The 18374-nt window shown below is 56.1% G+C and overlaps 1 protein-coding gene across 12 annotated transcripts; it reads left to right on the forward strand.

The window, feature by feature from the left end:
* The first annotated feature begins 6779 nt into the window (after positions 1-6779).
* SLC4A11 (solute carrier family 4 member 11) lies at positions 6780-16558 on the forward strand. 12 transcript variants are annotated; one of them, XM_079784777.1, is made up of 20 exons: positions 6780-7146; positions 8662-8706; positions 10985-11137; positions 11268-11317; positions 11575-11806; positions 11889-11970; positions 12206-12329; positions 12692-12904; positions 12977-13070; positions 13173-13298; positions 13379-13492; positions 13583-13715; positions 13967-14040; positions 14442-14685; positions 14761-14867; positions 14959-15127; positions 15225-15398; positions 15556-15751; positions 15867-16007; positions 16134-16557. In XM_079784777.1, exons 2-20 carry the CDS (start codon positions 8676-8678, stop codon positions 16158-16160), a joined length of 2484 nt encoding a protein of 827 aa, XP_079640903.1. In that variant the 5' UTR covers positions 6780-7146; positions 8662-8675; the 3' UTR covers positions 16161-16557. The 12 variants fall into 12 exon arrangements, with proteins under 12 accessions (XP_079640903.1, XP_079640901.1, XP_079640896.1 ...); XM_079784775.1 differs by having other exon boundaries at positions 6781-7248; positions 15838-16007; positions 16134-16554; XM_079784770.1 differs by having other exon boundaries at positions 6781-7146; positions 15838-16007; positions 16134-16554.
* The last annotated feature ends 1816 nt before the right edge of the window (positions 16559-18374 follow it).

Raw genomic sequence — 18374 nt, forward strand, 5'->3', positions numbered from 1 at the left:
AAAATTGCCAGGGAGGTAAGGGGAGACAGTAAATGGGAAAGGGCTCCTGGGAACCAGAAAGGGAGCCTGTCTCCACCCTGGAGCCCACAGGGGATTACTGGGCATGTTGACAGAGGGAGCCCCTGAGTCAAGGCATCCAGGTGGGGTAGACATGTGGAAAGTGAAATTTGGAGCAGAGGGCCTCAGGTGAAGCTGCTGAAAATCACAGGGCTCTCTGAGGAGCTTGGAGAAATACTGATGTATTCGTTTCTATCGTACAATCTAGGGAAGAGTCATGCCCGAAGAAAATGACCATATGCCCCACTTCTGATCCATGACGGAAAGGGAATGGCTTGGTTCCTGTAAGAGGAGTCCAGGGTAGTACCAGCTTCAAGATCAGTTGGGCCCAGGCACTCAGATCCCCTCAGAACCCTCACCATCCACGTTCTCCCCTGCAGTAAGCTTCCTCTATGCCACCAGCAGCCTAACACCCCAAAGGGAAGACCCAACCTCCCTCTCCAGGGGCAGCCCCGAAGTCTGGAGTCCCATTCCCATCCCTGAACCAGTCACAGTGGTCAGCAGTATTCCAATTAGCCTGGCATTGGCTCACTGTGCATTTCCAAGACTTCCCTCCCCCCAACCCCCACCACCTCGACCCACACACACACCAGGCTCACTAGGGAGTTGAGTCCCCCAAAGAAGAGCTTGCTCTCCAAACCAGCATTACACATCACCCTACAGGCCACCCCTGAGCTTTTCCGTTGAAATCAGAATCCTACTTGATTTTTAAAATGTTGCTTTCTGCTAGTTTTGGGGGTTTTTTTAGTACAAGTGATAGCAAGCACAAAGTTATTCCATTGTGGTGGTGGTGATCTTTAACCAAGGGGGAAAAAAACTTTTAATTGAAAACATTCTGTCCACTGAGACTATTTCCCCCTGCAGACCAAGAAACGGCCGCCATTATTTGGTTCTATAGTGCCCCAGCACACCCAGGGACACCAGTGTTCCATAGCAGCTAGTTTAAGAATCCTTTTATTCCTCAACAAAAGGAAAATCACATAATGTGGGGGGTGGACTGCTGCCCCACATTGGTGAGGGTCAGAAGTGGACCAGCTAGAGAATGATGTTGAAGGAACAATTGACAAGACAAAATGACTAATAAGACAAGAGTGAAGAGGGCGACCTTAAGGTAGAAGTGGAAAAAGCCAAAGTGGAAAAAACCCCAATACTGAAACAATTCCAGAAACTTTTTGTTTCATCCTCCAAAAACTTGAAGAAAAATACATTTGTTTATTCACAAATTATTACTGTTTTTCCCAGGCCTCTGCATTGCTAAATTGACCAGCCAAAATAACTTGGGGGGCGGGGGGGGGGGGGGAGAGGGAATTGCATCAGGGTCAATAAATTTTATGTCAAACTAATAAATGACTATAAATCTGTAAAAAAAAAATGCTAATCAAATAAAGTGTGAACTTATTTCCATTTTATCCTACAATTATTACTGCTTTTCCCATACCAATACAGAAGTTTAATTTTTTTTCCTCTCATGGCTTCAAATACTTAAGAAACTTTATATCTTACCCCGAAATTTCATGCCTGGATGAATGTACAAATAATAGCAAAATAAGGACAACAGGAAGAGGAAAGATGGTTAGATAACCAAAAATTCATGGAAATTTCTAGCTAAAACAACTCCATTTCAACCTCATTGTTTTATAGATAAAAATTATCATAGACTCAAAAAGACCTGAGGGTGTTACCCTGTGCCTTCCTGCTAACTTTCCCTACCCAGTGCATCCAGCTTCCTGCCAGGAGCCGGGCGCAGCTCACGGGAAGGTCTGAAGTGGTGCTGAAAGCAGCGTCAGCCCTGAATGGTGGGCTTGAGGCAGGACCTTGGGCAGCCCCTTGGATAGGGGACCAGTGAGAATGAGAGCCAGGGATGTGGAGGACCTGGGGTACACAGAATGGCCACGGAGGGCAAGGATGGCCAGGGGGGTAATATTCCGCCCAAACTCTTATAAGGCTTCAGGTGTGGGTGATGGGATTCAAATAAAATAGGGCCTGGGGTTAGATGAGGGTGGGGAGTCAGCCCTGCGGCTTTTATCCTCGGGTTCTCTGCACCCCGCAGCATGTCCTGAGGGGCTTGTTGTAATGCAGACTTCTGGTGTCTTCAGAGGACCTATCCATGAAAATCCGGGGCCCAGACTGGGGATCTGAATTTCAGCATGCTCTCGGTGGGCGGGACTCTGATGTGATACACCTCTGCCTTGGAGGGTCTCGCTAGGAAAAGCCATGAGGCATCAACTCACACAGTGGGGTGGTGCGTGGTTCTCGCCTGTGGCCGCTGGGAAAGGGTGGGCCAAAGTAGGTCAATGTTGGGTGGTGTCTGTCCTCTAGGAGGTTCTTGGCTGAGTTGCTGGGCTGTGGAACTGGACCCCAGGTCAGAAGACAGAAGGCGGAGACAGAGACAGGGGAGGGCCGTGGAGCAGTCCTGGAACCTCCTGCCCAACAATCTGCTGGCCAGATAGAACCATTGAGCACAGAGCCAGTAGACCTCTGTCCAGTGCTAGGTTCTGACTGTGAGTATAGATGGGAGCAGGGCATGGGACTCAGGGGATGTTGTCCTGATGGGAGCAGGTCCTTGGTGGCTTCTTGCCCTCCTAGCTGCCCTTATGGAGCCTGGTTCTTTCTCTCAGAAGGGATAGGTGGCAACTGGGAGAGGGCTTAATGCTGTGTTCGTTGGGTACCAAAGGGTCTTTCTCCCACTCACCAAGAGGGCCTGCAGATGTTCCTCAGGAGAGAGGGGAGGTGAGGAGAGCCAGTGGAGGCCACGTTCCCTCTCCCAACCCCTACCAGCATCACCAGAGGGACAATGTGGGAACAGCATGGGCTGTCTGCTGTGGGCAGCAGGAGCCCCAAGAAGCTTGTAAAACTGAGTGACTCCAGGGAAAGCTGATGGCTGCAAGATGTGGGAAGCCACATTTGACAAGGATCCAAGGAAGGCACAGACAGAGGGAAGGAGCCGACAGGAAGAGGACATAAAAGGACTTGGTAATGGCTGTGGAGGCCAGGGTGCGAAGAAGGAGGCAGAGGGAATCAGGAGTATCTGGCTGGAAAACCCAAGCGGGAATGGAGGGTGAAGAGGTCATCGGGAGGGCTTCATTGGCTCGAAAGCCTCCAAGACACACGGAGACATGGATCACGCGTTCAACACGTCATAGGCTTATTGAGCACCTGCTATCCTAGGAGCTTCGCTGTGAAAGGCGAGCACACAGCCCCACTCTCAGAGAGCTCCAGTCTAGCCGAGGGGATGGGGCCCAGGCAGCAGAGTAAGAATGAATGAGGCAGTGCTTTAGTGAGGGGCCAGGCGGGTCTGTGATAGAGGGCACAGGCACCTACTTCAGGGGGTGTGACCGGGGAAGCCTCTCAGAGCAGAAGGATGAAATGAGCCATGGTAAGAGCTGTGCACATGCCTTCAGGCACCACACTCTCAAGGCCTCCAGGCAAGTGGGCGGGCTGTATCAAAGGGACAGCCAGCAGCCACTGTGGCTGGAGTGGCACTCCCCTGGGAGCAGGAGGTATAGTGTGAGGTGAGAAATAGGCAGGGGCCTTACCCCACCCCCAACTCCCCTAGGCCACAACAGGGAGTTTTGGGTTGTTTTTCTAAGTGCCATGAGAAGCCATTGAAAGTGGAGAATGAGCCGAAACTGGTTTGGCTCAGTGGATAGAGCATTGGTCTGCGGACTGAAGGGTCCTGGGTTCAATTCCGGTCAAGGGCATGTACCTTGGTTGTGGGCACATCCCCAGTAGCGGGTGTGCAGGAGGCAGCTGGTCGATGTTTCTCTCTCATCGATGATTCTAGCTTTCTATCCCTCTCCCTTCCTCTCTGTAAAAAATCAATAAAATATATTAAAAAAAAAAAAAAAAAAAAGAACGTGGAGAATGAGCCCTAACCAGTTTGGCTCAGTGGATAGAGCATCGGCCTGCGGACTGAAGGGTTTCAGGTTTGATTCTGGTCAAGGGCATGTACCTCGGTTGCAGGAGGCAGCTGATCAATGTTTCTCTCATCGATGTTTCTAACTATCCCCCTCCCTTCCTCTCTGTTAAAAAATCAATAAAATATATTTTAAAAAATAAAGAAAGTGGAGAATGAATTGTGGGTTGGGGGCAAGTTAGAAGGCCAGATGATGGACCAGGATGGAGGTGCAAGTGGGCAGAACTGTGCTTTATTTCTAAGGTAAACCCAACAAAACTTGCTCATGGATCAGATGTGGATGAATTGTTGTGACTCCCAGGTCCAGAGCACCTGGGTGAATGGTGGACTCAAGAGCTCTATTTTGCATGAATTTTCCTTCCTTCTTTCTTTTATTTTTAAATATATTTTTATTGATTTCTGAGAGGAAGGGAGAGGGAGAGATAGAAACATCAACAATGAGAGAAAATCATTGATCCGCTGCCTTCTGCACGCCCCCTACTGGGGATCAAGCCCACAACCCAGGCATGTGCCTCGGACCGGAATTGAACCCGGGATCCTTCAGTCCTCAGGCCAATGCTCTATTTGCTGAGCCAAACCAGTCAGGGCTATTTTGCATGAATTTCATTTGAATTGCCTATTAGCCATCCAGGTTGGGGGGTGGGGAGTAAATAGACTGGAGCATGTTGAAGTCAGGAGCTCCCTGATTGTCAGCTGTGGCTGGTTGAGAGCCATGGATTCAGGGAAAGATTGGCATAGGCCAACCCCTAGGGCCAGGTCAGAGGAGGTGGGAGGGGAAGTAAATGTTGCAAGAAAAAGGAGGTACTCGTGGTGCTGGGTGCTGCTGGAGGGGGGAAGGGCTGGCAAGAAAGCTGAGGCAGGGTGACCTTGACAAGAATTTCAGTGGAGTGAGGAGGACAAAAGACGGGTGTGAGTGGGTCAAAGGGAAGTAGGGAGAGGGTGTGGAGACAGAGGAGTAGAGATAAGGAGAAAAATGCTCTGAAGCGCAGCTGAGGAACTGGGTGGTATCTGGAGCAAGGAGTTCAAGGAAGTGTTTTGTTTTTTGTTTTTTAATGAGATACTACAGAATCACTTCTCACTTCAGACTAAAATCTGCAGGCATCAGCAGCACAGGGGAAAAGTGAGTGGAACGCCATTACGTGGCTTAGGGAACCCAGCACTCATGGTTTTTTCCACAACCCACTGAAGTCTGAGACCCCAAGGGAGGGAATGAGAGGAGTGTGTGTGCTTATGTCTGGGTTCCGGAAATACCTGTCTGTGTAAGGACCCAGCGGGGCACAGGTGGGGAGACCTCAGCCTCTGATCCACAGACAGAGGGCTGGTGGTGGGTGCGAGGACTAAAGGAAACAGCTTCTCACAAGCAGCAGGGGCGGAGCACCTGAGGCTGCGGTGGGTAAGGGGGTCCGTGCTAGTTCCTCTGAGAGTCAGGTCCGTAAGCCACTGGGAGAGGCCTTGGCTGAGGGCTCCTGTTTCCTCAGATGAGGGAGGAGGAGGCTACAGTAAGAATGCGGCTGCCCCTCCAGTCCAGATTGGCTTCCTGGAACAACTGGGTTGGAAGGTCTAGGTGTTGGACCTCCAGGGAGCTGCTGGTGACACAGGGGCACTGATGCAGAACGTAGGCATTGCCCCAGAGAGGCTGGGGGCAAAACGGGTGACTTTTCAAGGGTCCAGACCCCGAACACACACATCCCCAATCCAGCCTTGTTCCCTAGGCAGTCAGCCTCTCTGTTCTTCAGCTCCCCCTCAACCTCCATCTCTCACCCCTTGACTCCAAAGTCCGAGCCAAGAGCTGTGGGGTGTAGCTAGAGGATGGAGTAGAAGGGTACCCAGGATGACTCTGTTTCTCCTCCCAAGTCCTGCTCACCCCAAAGAAAGAAGCAGGCAAGCTATCTTCCTCAGCATCTGCTACAGTAGTAGGGAGCAGGATGCTCACAGCCATTCCCACCCTGAAGCCATTCATCTGCCTAGAGGGGCACCCTAAAGTCCTTCCTGTCTTGCTGGGACGTGAACCGGGTCAGTCTCATTCACCATGTCTTTGCATGGGGCTCCCCCAACACTCGCAGAGGTGGGCTCATCCTCTGCTAATCGGGCCAGCCATCCCCAATGCCTGCAGAACAGAAGCTCAGGACTCCATCCCAGCAGGTGGTGAGGGCAGGAGTCGCTGCTAGTCCTTGGGCTGGTGGCAAGGGTGGAGGGGGTCTGGGGTTAACACTTAGGAGATCCTGGGTCAATCCAGGGCCCAATGGTTGTGGAATCATTTGCTGAGAAGGCCAGGTCAAGGTTCGTCCCATGGGCTGGACTGGCCGACCCTGTCGCAGATCGTGCCCGCCGGCCCGCGCGCACCACCACCTCCCCACACAGGCGCGCGCGCGCACACTCACTGCCTCCCTCTCCTCACAAATGAGGAGCCCGAGAAGGTGCGTCCGGGGCCGGGATCCCGCCAGTCCAACGAGGAAAACTGGGCGGCGGGGCCACCTTGGGAAGGAAAGAAGCCGCGAGCCAAGACCTTGACCCAAGAGAAAGCCGAGGGCGCGTCGACGCCGGAGGCGAACCCCCGAGGCGCCCTGCGAGCAAACCCGACGCCGCAGAGAAGGGAGGGCAGCCGGCTCCGCGGGCCTGGACGTAGCCCAGCGAAGGCGCGTCCGCCCGTCTAGTTAGTCCAGGCGCGCTTCCTGGAGGAGGAGGAGGAGGAGGAGGAGGAGGAGGAAGGTTTACCGCCCGAGCAACTGGGCAGAATGGAGGGGGCGGAGCCGGCGGCGGGCCGGGCCCAGCGGAGGCCCCCTGCCGAGAAGAGGGGGCGGCGGCCAGCGGCACGCTTAAAGCCGGTGCGGAGGAAACCCTTCCCCGACCTGCTGCAGAGGCTGGACTCCGTGGGTCCCTGGGCCCAACCCGTTTCTTCGGAGAGGCCTGGGCGGGCGCGCGGGCTCGCAGAAGCCGCGTCTACACGTCTGGCTTAGTCGCCACGCGCTTCGGGGAGGAGCCGGTCCGGAGCTGAGAGGGCGCGGGTGAGGGAGCGGGGCGGGCGGACGGGACCCAGTCCCGGGCCGCACGGCCTCCCGCACCGGGGCGGGGCGTCTGAGCGGCATTAGGACCCAGGCGCGACGCGGGGGTGTGCCCCCAGCTCCCTCCGGTGTCCCGCCCGAGACGCCAAGTTTGGGGTGCCGGAGCCCGGGGTAAGGATCCCGGGTGTGCGTGCGGGTGTGCAGCCGTCCGGCAGCCGATCGCCCGGACCGTCGCCGTGGCCGCCAGGCGTGTGCTCCATTTCCAGCCTTGCGGTGGGTGCCGGTGCCGGAGCCGGCGGGCACGACGGCGAGCCCGTCCGCTCTCCGCAGCGAAGGCGTGCGAGGCGGGACTCGGGGCCGTCGGGGCCCTGGGGCATCGCGGGTGCCGCCCCTGCAAGGGCCCTGGGGCATCGTGGGCGTCAGGGTCGTGGGGGCTTTCCAGCCGGGGGGAGAGCCCGGGGGTGAGTGGCCTGGAGGGTAGAGAGGTGGTGGAGAGAGGCCCAGGGTAGACGCTGAGCTCTGAATTAATGCTCTGCACCGCCCTCTGGAGATTCTTAAATTTTGGAATAAAGGACGTGGCCCGTGGAGGGCGGGGGGGCTTGGAAGCGGGCGGGGCAGAGCTGGGGGTCCCTCGCACCCGGGCGCCGGGCTTTCGGCACGCTGCTGCCCCCGAAGGCCTCACTTTACGTTCCGCGCGGGTCTGCCTATTGGTGATGGTCCCTGGGCCTCCGACCGACGGGACTCGGACACCTGGGGTTTGTACGACGTTTATTCGCACGTGGGCGCCCGGGGTGGGAGTAGGGTGTGCACCACCGCCACCTTCCGCAGCCCCGTTCGCGCCCTGCTTGCCTGTGGGCATCCCGCCTCCTACCCCCGGCGCCCAGCGTCTCCGAGCCTAGAGGCGCTTTCCTCTCGGGCACGCGATCCTTTCTGTGGCTTCCTTCCTCGCACAGCGCGGCGCGAACACCCGCGACCATCCGGGGCCCGGCGTGAGGAGCGCGCACAGCGCCCCCTTCCATCCCCCTAGAGGACCAACGGCTCCGCCTCCCAGGGGGCCCGGGACGTGGGTGGCGGCGCCGGGGAAGGAGGCCGTTGCCCCTTCGGTTTCCTGTGGCTCGGGCGCGTGAAGTTGGGGGCTGCACGTGTGATGGGTGCTGATGGCCGGGAGGGGGGTGGGGGGCTTCCCGGCCCAGGAGAAAGAGTCCAAGAAGAGCAGTATGCCCGCAGCAGAGCTCGACCCCAAGTATTGGGCTTGGCAGCGAAGGAAGAGCCAAAGAAGTGGGCCGGATAATTCAGTGAGGGTGGAGGATTCCTCCTCTCGCCAGCTCAGGCCCTCCCTCCACCAGTCCAGGAGGCTGAGGGATTCTGCAACCAGTGAATCCTTCCCTGCCTCACTGGGTACTGTCAATTACTCTTGGAGGAAACATGCTGAGAACATCCCTGCCTCCTCACCTGGGCAGTCCCTAGCAGATGCGTTAAAGAATCACTGGCGTGACTTCCTCGGGCCCCTCCCTCCTATGTCTGTCCTCTGCTCCCTTTTCTCTCTGAGGTTGGCGGGGGTTGGGTCCCTGGGAAGGTAAGAAGAACTCAGCAGGGTTGGTGTGGGGTGGAGAGCAGATGGGCACTGGGGACTGGCCACAGCCGGTTGTTGGGGCTGGTAACAGCAGTTCTTGGCTTTCCTTGCAGAAAACTCTTCCATCATGTCGCAGAATGAATACCTTGAGGATGCGGGTGAGTACACTCAGGGACGGGTGGGTGCCTAGAGAGAACTCCTTGATCCAAAGTATCTGGGAGTGCTAGTCCAACTGCCTGGGTGCCATGGCATGGGCCACCTGTCTGTGGTCCTTTACTGGTGCTGGGATGCCTTTGGACTCTGCCCTGAAGGAGTCTGTGGTGTGGTTAGAGAGGCAGCTGAAACCGCCTGGACAGGGACAGGTCTCTGGTGGTGCTGTGTCCTGGGAGGGCAGGCTGCTCTCTCTCCTGGGCTATACAGGCCATCCAGTGACATCCCGTGGTTCGCGTTTACAAGGCTCTGGTTATCTAACCAGCCTTAGGCCAAGGACTTAGATGCTTACATTCCTCAGTCCCTGCCCAGCCCTGTGAGGGAGAGCCTGCCATCGTCCCTCTAAAGAGATGTGACTCTGCTTCTGTGTTCCCTGCTAGCTCCGGTCTAACTTTCCCGTCCCCGTGTCTCCGGGATGGCTCTGTGCTGCCTCTCCTGTGCCCAGACCCGGGAACTGGCAGGGCCATCAGAGAGGTGTCTAGTGGGACAGTGCTTGGACAGACTGGTGATGTGCTCTTACCAAGGATCCATGGGGCATGACAACCTCATGTGCCAGGCTGCTAGCAGGCGAGTTAGGCATGTGGCTGGGCTAAGGATGGAGGAAGGAGCTTTGCAGGGACCTGGTAGTGTCAGCTGGGGAGGTCCTGGGGAGAAGGGGGCAGTGTGAGGGACAGCACGGGAATAATGGATGCTTTGGGTGACAGGGGGAGCTGGGGCAGGTTGGGGCTGAGAACCAGGTTGTCAAAGCAAAGGAAGCTTGGCATTGGGGAGGAATGAGTTTTTCGTGGACATGAGCTCCATGATAAAAGTCAGAAGGACACTTTTTTTTTTTAGAAGGACACCTTTTGACCTAATAGCTTTGCTCTGGGATCTAGGTGCAGAGCAGACCTCAGGCTACGGTTCACCAGTCCATGGGGGCCTTGACAGGGGAAGCCTAGCACCTGCTGTCCAGGCTCAGCACAGGACATGGGGGACAGGGCCTGGGTTGTGCAGAGGAAACCAGCACTGCCTGGCAGGTGTAGGTGTGCTGCTGACCCTGCCCTGTCCCTGCACAGGTGTTAGGTTTGTAGGGTCTGAGCCACAGGGTCCTTTTCCTGGGATCACCCACAAGTGGTGAGCCAAAAGGGACCCATAGTCAGTAAGAGGTGCCAGCTGGGCCAAGAGTGAGGCAGCGCCCTAGGACTTGCCAGAGAAGGGTTCTGTGAGCCTTGAAGAAGGCTCTCTGGACCTTCTACTCAGAGGGCAGGAGCTGGCATGGCTGGGTGCTGGCCAACTGGCCTGAGGCGTGAGAGATCGAGGTGGGGAGTGGGATTGGATCTGAAGGGCCAGGGGTCAGGACATGGGTAGCAGGTCTGTCTCAGACGGCGATCCCAGAGGCTGTGGGGAGCCCCAGCAGGGCTTGTGGAAGACGACATTTGCACCTCACCAGGAAACCTTCTCATAGGAGGGAGCCAGTGCTGTGGGGCAGTTGCAGTAACTGAGAGGCAGACCAAGGGTTCTGTGCTCTGGGAGTCCCAAGGTGCCACAGCATGCCCCTCTCCCACCATGGGATGAGGCTGAGATGAGGCCTCTTCTGCAAGTCCCATCCCCGGTCAGTCCTCGGCTCTGTTTCTCAGGCTCTCCTGCTTCCTGGGTCTTGTATGTTGTCTGGACTAGGTCTCAGCCTTGATGTTTGCCCCCAGGCCCTACCTGGGAGGAGGTGCCTTAAGACCCTGTTCCAATGACGTGGGGAAGGAGGGGTCTGGATACTGCAGTGGCTCTGGCTTCCCTTGGATCCCATCTGGGTAGCCAGGCAGGTCTGGGTCCTGTAACCTGTAGGTTCTAGGAGGGCAGGGGTTAGGCAGTCATAACTGTGTCATTACACCATGTTCCTGGCTCAAAGTTTGTAGAATGAACTTTTTTTTTTTTCTGGTTGAAGGATATGGGTCAGAACAGTGCAAGGCCCTGGTTCCTGTAACTGAAAAAAGTTGGTTGAAGGTTGTTGGGTGGGGCTGTCAGCCATCTGCCATACTCAGGGGGGTGGGGCCAAGACTATACACTCTATCCACTTGGGCCTGAGGCTGCCTTCCTGGCCTACGCGAGGCCTCCCCGACCACTCACTGAGAGTGCACCAAGTGGGACAGCCCAGGACAACAGCTCCTTGGTCGTGAAGTCCCTTTTGGGGTGTAGCGCTGACGGCCAGGCCCTCTTGGGGTGTCTTTTTCTCGGTGGTGGTTGGGTCTCCAGGCTACCTCAAGTGTGACACAGATGATGCCTCTGAAACCCATGAGGAGAGCCTGGCAGAAGAGGCCTTCAACACCGTCAACTCCTCCATTGTGTCTGGCGAGAGCATCCGTTTCTTTGTCAACGTCAACCTCGAGGTGCAGCCCACCCAGGCTGGTATGGTGGTTGTAGCAGGGATAGACTGCGGGGAGGGCAGGGGACTGGAGACTGGGCAGGTAGGCTCCAGTCCACCGAGAGAGACCCGAAGAGGTGGGTTGGTGCCATGAGCCATCTCTCTTTTTTCTAGCAGAGAGTGACTTGCCTGGTGGCTGTGGGCTTCTCCACACCTCTCGCAAGGTGAGTGGCCCATCTGCAGGACAGGAGACACTGGGTCCTGGGCTGGAGGTGGCTGCTCCCCTGAGATAGCTCACGCTGCTCCCCTCTCGCACTACACAGGGAACTCACACTAGCCCAGAGCTCATCTGGTAGGGCCTTCCCTTCTGGAAGGGGCTGTTGGTCCTGGCGGGAAAGGGCAGCCAGGGAGGGGCCCCCATGGAGGAGAGGCCAGGTAGTGCGGCAGGTCTCACTCATGGGCCTGCGTGGGGTCCCCACAGTACCTGAAGTTAAAGAACTTCGAGGAAGAGATCCGAGCGCACCGAGACCTAGATGGCTTCCTGGCACGGGCCAGCATCATCCTGAACGAGACAGCCACCTCGCTGGATGACGTGCTACGGGCCATGGTGCTCCGCATAGTCTACAACCCCCACACCATTGAGCCGGACTGCAACTTGGACATGCTCATGGCCATGCTCTTCACTGATGCTGGGGCTCCCATGGAGGGTAAAGGTAAGGCCCATCTCCCATCCTTGGCAGGGAGGTCAGGGAGGTGGGCCAGCTGACCTCCTATCCCCCTACACCCTGTCCTCAGTTCACCTGCTGTCAGATATCATCCAGGGAGTCACTTCCACGGTCACAGGGGTACAATACCAGCAGTCATGGCTCTGCATCATGTGAGTTGCCAGGCCGCCACATTGGGCCTCCCTACATATCACCGTGGAGCCAGGTATCCCATGTCCCTGTAGAGGCTGGCCAACCCAGTTTAGGGGGAGAGGGTGTGAGCATTCCCATCCCATTTGGTCATCATTTTTATCCCTAACGGAAGTCACTGGGGGTCCAAGTTAGGTACTCTGGGTGGGATCCCCCGACCAGCAGTGGCAACTGTGTGCCCTCCCCTGTCCCTGCCAGCTGCACCTCCAAGTCCCTACATAGGCGGCACGTGTGCATCAGCCGCCTGGTTCGCCCGCAGAACTGGGGGGAAAATTCCTGTGAGGTGCGGTTCGTCGTCCTGGTGCTGGCCCCACCCAAGATGGTGAGGAGGGGTCTTGGGGTGGATGCCTTTCTTGGGAGGAAGGTTCCAGGCTACCTGGCTATCTTCTTGGGGGCATCTCTTCCATGTGCTGGAGTACCCCACAGTCCTAGCATCTGAAGGTCTCATTCCACCCTGTCCCTTCATCTCGGCCCTCCTGGGTTTCTCTGTAGCATCTTGCTAGGTCCTCATCAAGCCCTGACTTTCTCCAGAGATTGCCCAAAAGGTTGTATTTCCTTCCTGACTGAAAAGAGATAGTTTTAAAAATTATTCAAACAGGGGCCTTTCTTTGGCTGCCCCAACCTAACCCTTCTAGTTGGCTGACAATGACTTGCAGATGTGATTCCCCCATTTCCCACCCCCAGAAAAGCACCAAGACTGCGACGGAGGTGGGGCGCACCTTTGCCACCATGTTCTTGGACATCACTTTCCGCCAGAAACTCCTGAAGACCCGCACAGAGGAAGAATTCAAGGAGGCCCTAGTACATCAGAGACAACTGCTCACCATGATGGGCCAGGGTCCAGGCCCCACTGCATTGAGCTACAGCAGAAACTCCAGCTTCCAGAAATCCCAGCATGTACGGGGTCAAGGTGGGCCTGGGTGGGGGGTGCAGAGCATGGGCGCAGAGCTAACAGGCACCCTGCTATAGCCCCTGCAGCACAACGATTTCTTCCCTGTGGGGAAGGGCATCCGTGAGGACCTCGCCCGCAGGTTCGCCGTGTACTCGCTGGACTTCACTGATGGTATGTGCTCTGCAGTCCCCTGAAGCTTGGCCTGTGTGGCTCAGACCATAGGACAACACATATACCTGTCCAGCATCCCCAACACTCTCTGTCCTGTCCTAGGCATTATCGGGAAAAACAGGACTGTGGGCAAGTACATCACCACCACCCTGTTCCTCTACTTCGCCTGCCTCCTGCCCACGATCGCTTTTGGGACCCTCAACGATGAGAACACCAAAGGGGCCATCGGTAAGGGACCGGAGGTCAGTGGGGAGTGCTGGGAGGGAGGGCCTGGGTGTGGTGCCCGCCTGACCACTCCACTTCCTCAGGTGTGCAGAAGAGCATGGCTGGGCAGAGCATTGGCGGCCTCCTGTATGCGCTCTTCTCTGGGCAGCCGTTGGTGGTGCTGCTGACAACGGCGCCTCTGGCCCTCTACACTCACGGTGCAGTGAGAGTTGTGGTAGGGAGATGGTGCCCGTGGTCCCTGGCCCTGGCCAAGTCCTGACCGCCCACCCCTGTCCTGCTGCCTGCAGTGATCCGTGGCATCTGTGATGACTACAGTCTGGACTTCAACACCTTCTATGCATGGATAGGCCTGTGGAACAGTTTCTTCCTTGCAGTTTATGCCCTCTTCAACCTCAGCCTGATCATGAGTCTTTTCAAGAGGTGACAGGGTCTTCCCTGAACTGCTGGGGCCTTGGAACTCGAGGGAGACCAAGGCCAGGGATCTGGTCAGCCAATGTCAGCCTCTGAGGTCCTATAACCCTAGAGGGGAGGGGGCTCCCCCAAGGAGAAAAGCCTGGAACTGGTCCACTTCATGGCAGTAGGAGGTGGGGGGGGGGGGGTCATACTGAGGCTCAGGGAAACTTTCCCCCACAGCTTACCCCCATCTTATGAGGCATATCATCCCCTGGCAGGTCAACAGAAGATATCATTGCCATGTTCATTTCCATCACATTTGTGCTGGATGCTGTCAAGGGCATGATCAAAAGTGAGTATTTACCTAAAGGCCACTTGCTGCAGAGGGATCTGAGTTAAGATGGGGGATTGTAGGCTGTGGCCAGGGCAGTCAAGCAGCATGCAAGCTAAGGTTGTTCTCGTGCTCCAGGGTGCTCTGGGGAGCAGCAGCCTCATGTGCTGGGGGGTGACAGGGCTGCTCCAGGCAGGGTCAGAGCACTGGGCCATGCGAGATGCACGATCAGACAGGGCAGAGGGACAGCGGCAAAGGGTGGGAGTAGTGGGTGGATGGGCAAGTCGATGGGGCCAGCTTCCCCTCACTCCTCCCAGATGCCCCTTCTCCCTTCAAGGCCCCTCCATCCCACATCTAGGAGGAAGCTGGGCCCCCATCTCCCAGAACCCAGATGGCTGAGGCCTTTTGGCCTATATCCATAGTCTTCCAGAAGTACTACCATGGCGACCAACATGGGAATCGCAACTTAGGTCACAATTCCCTGGTTAGCCTGCTGGACCTAGGCACCAGCCTCAACACCAGCTTCCACACTGCCCTCAACACCAGCCTGAACCCAGAGAGCAGCCAATTAACTGAGCAACCGCACCGGGACACCGCCGTGCTCAGCCTCCTCATCATGCTGGGCACGCTCTGGCTGGGCCACACCCTCTACCAGCTCAAGAAGAGGTGAGGGGGGCCTAGAGGTAAGGGGAAGGAGACACAGCCCCTGGACCAGGCTGATACACCCTCCTCTGTCCCCAGCCCCTACCTGCACCCCCACATGCGGGAGATCTTGTCCGACTGTGCCCTGCCCATCGCTGTGCTCACCTTCTCCCTCATTGGCTCCTATGGCTTCAAGAAAATTAAGAGTGAGTTGGGACGGGACCGGCATGCGGGTGGGGTGGGGTGGGGTGCCTCCGTGGAGTTGTAGGCTGGAGCAGGGTCTATATCTTGCTGCAGTGAGCAAGTTCCGCTACAACCCCCGTGAGAGCCTGTTTAAGATGGCTGAGATGCACTCGCAGTCCCTCGGAGCCATCTGCAGTGCCATGGGCCTCGGCTTCCTGCTCTCTATGCTCTTCTTCATCGAGCAGAACCTGGTGGCTGCCTTAGCTAACGCACCAGAGAACAGGTTCAAAGGACTGGGAAGGGAGGGCTGAGCAGGGTGCCCCCCTCCAAGGAGCCAACAGGGGCTCTATCCGATACATGTTCCTGCCTTTCTGCTGCAGGCTAATGAAGGGCACAGCTTACCACTGGGACCTCCTGCTCATCGCCATCATCAACACAGGGCTGTCTCTGTTTGGGATGCCCTGGATCCACGCTGCCTACCCCCACTCCCCATTGCACGTGCGGGCACTGGCTCTGGTGGAGCAGCGTGTGGAGAGTGGGCATGTCTATGAGACGTGAGTGTGACAGTGGCCTCTTGAGGCCTGAGGCAAGAATCACATGGGCCCTAAGGTGGATAGCCGTGGGAGGGATGTGGCCCTGAGAGCCACAAGTGACCCAAGGTGGGGCCTTGGACTGGGGCTGGAGGTGATGCGGTGCTCTGGGCCCACACAGGATCATGAATGTTAAGGAGACGCGGCTGACCAGCCTGGGCGCCAGCATCCTGGTGGGCCTCTCCCTCCTGCTGCTGCCCATCCCGCTGCAGTGGATCCCTAAGCCTGTGCTCTACGGCCTCTTCCTCTACATTGCCCTCACCTCCATCGACGCCAACCAGCTCTTTGAGCGTTTGGTCCTACTGCTCAAGGACCAGGTGAGCATCTGGCCCTGAGCGAGGGATGTGGGTGGGAGATACAGCAACATCAGACCTCTCCACACCTGGTTCCCTACCACCCACAGGCCTCATACCCACCCACCCATTATATCAGGAAGGTGCCTCAGAGGAAGATACACTACTTCACGGGCCTGCAGGTCCTGCAGCTGCTGCTGCTCTGTGCCTTTGGCATGAGCCCCCTGCCTTACATGAAGATGATCTTCCCCCTCATCATGATTACCATGATCCCCATCCGGTACGGGAGGATGGGCAGAGGGCAAGTGGGACCAGCTGGGTGGAAGAGTGGGGCTGCTAAGACGGGGCCCTCTGCCTTCTCCCTGATTCAATCTTCATCTTTCTGCCTACTCCCTCCCCTCCTCAGCTACAAACTGCTGCCCCTAATCATTGAAGCCAAATACTTGGACGCCATGGATGCTGATCACTGAGCTGCTGACTGGCAGGCCCTGGCCACACCCTGTTGGTTGGTCCCTCCTGGTCTTCCTAGCCCGGCTGTGACTGTCTGTGGGGAGATGTGGGTGTCTTGGAGTGCTGCTCTATGCTGCCCTCCTCGCAGCTGTCCCAACGGCCGAGGGCGTGTGTGCATTGTGGGGGTTCCATGGAGTGTGCCTGCACTTCCCATTGCCTTTTGCTTTGGGTCCAAACACTGCTCAGGGCAGCTTCTGCCCAGGGTGGGACTAAGTAAGATGGATTTTCTTTTGATAAAAGAGTCAGATGCCTGAAAGAGAAACCATTTCCTTGATTGTATAAGGAATTTGCTGTATGCACATTAGAGAATAAAGCTCCTGTTTCTATGCTGCTATGTGCTGTCTCACCCCTGTAGCCTGCCCCAGCCTCTGAAGGCCACCTGAGTGCCGTGGGGAAGGGGCATAAAAGGGATCCATGTGTGTAGAGTGGCATTTGTGTGCTGTCACAGTGAATGTTGGCCCAATAGGGAAATGTGGAAGATCCAGGCGGCCTTTGTGCTGCCAGGAACCTACAGGGGAAGTGTCTGGGAACAGAATGTGTGAGGATCCTGAGGAGCGGGCTTGGGGCCAGTAAAGAGCATGGCTGGCGTGGGGAGATTAGCGGGCTGACAGCAAAGGGCTCTGGCTCTCAGAGACAGTTGCAGAGCAGCCTGATCGGAGACTGAAAACAGGTGAGTAGGTCAGATTGGCAGTTTTGAACTATCTGGTCTGCTGGGTAGATTCTAGAATTTATAAGTAGGGGAGGTAGGGTGGGGGAAGGGCTGCATCCTGCACCAGGGCATTGCTGGTGGGGATGAAGGAAGTAGAAGAAACCATATGGTGTGGATTGGTCTGATGGGGGGAGAAGGTACCATGTTACTGGCTTGGTCATTTGGTGGTTGGCAGGCAGCGGGAAGCAGGGACCACGGGTCTAAGGCTCTGGGGAGCGCCCCTGTACGTACCTGGGAGCAGCAGCAGTGGTAGGCAGAGACTCTCACAGACACCCCATCACATCACCTTTTAGGACTGACTTGATAAATACACCACAGACCAAAGGAGCAGATGAGAAGACATCTGCTACATGTAAAACTAAAAAGGAACTAAGATCTAGATATACAAAGAATTGCTGCAAACCAACATAAGATGGTGACTGACAGAAGAGGCAAAGGCTGTGAACAGTGAAAGGGGGGCCCAAAATGTTAACAGGAATGGCCACAGGTGCTCAAACATCTCAGAAATGTGAGGAATGCAACCCAGCAGTGAGATGGCACCTTCTGCTTGGTAGAAATCAAATGTATGGATGATTGAGTGGGAGATGGGGTGGGGGCTTGTGCACTGAAACGAGGAATGGAGACTGAGGCACAACCAAGACATCTCACCCTCCAACCGAACAATGCTGTTTGTGGGGAATGAGTAGCTCAAGTTAAAAGAAGGGGGACAGAAAGTGTACTGTGTGCTAGGACAACTCTGGGGAAGGAGCTGAGTAACAAATAGGGATGCCTTGCCCCACACATGTGGTACATGAGCCTTTGTAGCCCCCTCCCCAGTAGCCTGGGTATCCCCTGAGTTGCGGGGTGGAGGGGGTAGTGGGGGGGAGTCATGTCCAGAATCACCAAGTGAGGAGCAGGCAGGCCCCCATCATCCCACATCATAAACATATGTGTGTGTGTGTGTGTGTGTGTGTGTGTGTGTATGTATATATATATATATATTTTTTTTTAAATTTTTTTCAGAGAGGGAAAGAGATAGAAACATCAATGATGACAGAATCATTGGTTGGCTGCCTCCTGCACACCCCACTGGGGATCGAGCCCACAACCCCAGGCAGGTGCCCTTGACCAGAATCAAACCCAGGACCTTTCAGTCCACAGGTACTCTATCCACTGAGCCAAACCAGCTAGGGCTATATGTATATTTATTAAATGAGTTTGGAATTATAATAATAATTTGAGCTGTTCTGATGTGTAACCCCACAAAGCAAAAGCACTAGACTTCCCACACAGCCCACTCCAACCCAGCAAACACCATGGAGATGAGCTGGGCATTGGCTCACTTGATGGGTGGGTGAACAGCATGGATCTGGCATGGAAAAGGTCAGCCCCTGGTCTGAGACTTAAGAACGAAAGGAAAGATTTAACACTCCAGCTAGCAAGGGCATG

Source organism: Cnephaeus nilssonii (genome assembly GCF_951640355.1).
Source record: "Cnephaeus nilssonii genome assembly, chromosome: 11".
Lineage (NCBI taxonomy): Eukaryota > Metazoa > Chordata > Mammalia > Chiroptera > Vespertilionidae > Cnephaeus > Cnephaeus nilssonii.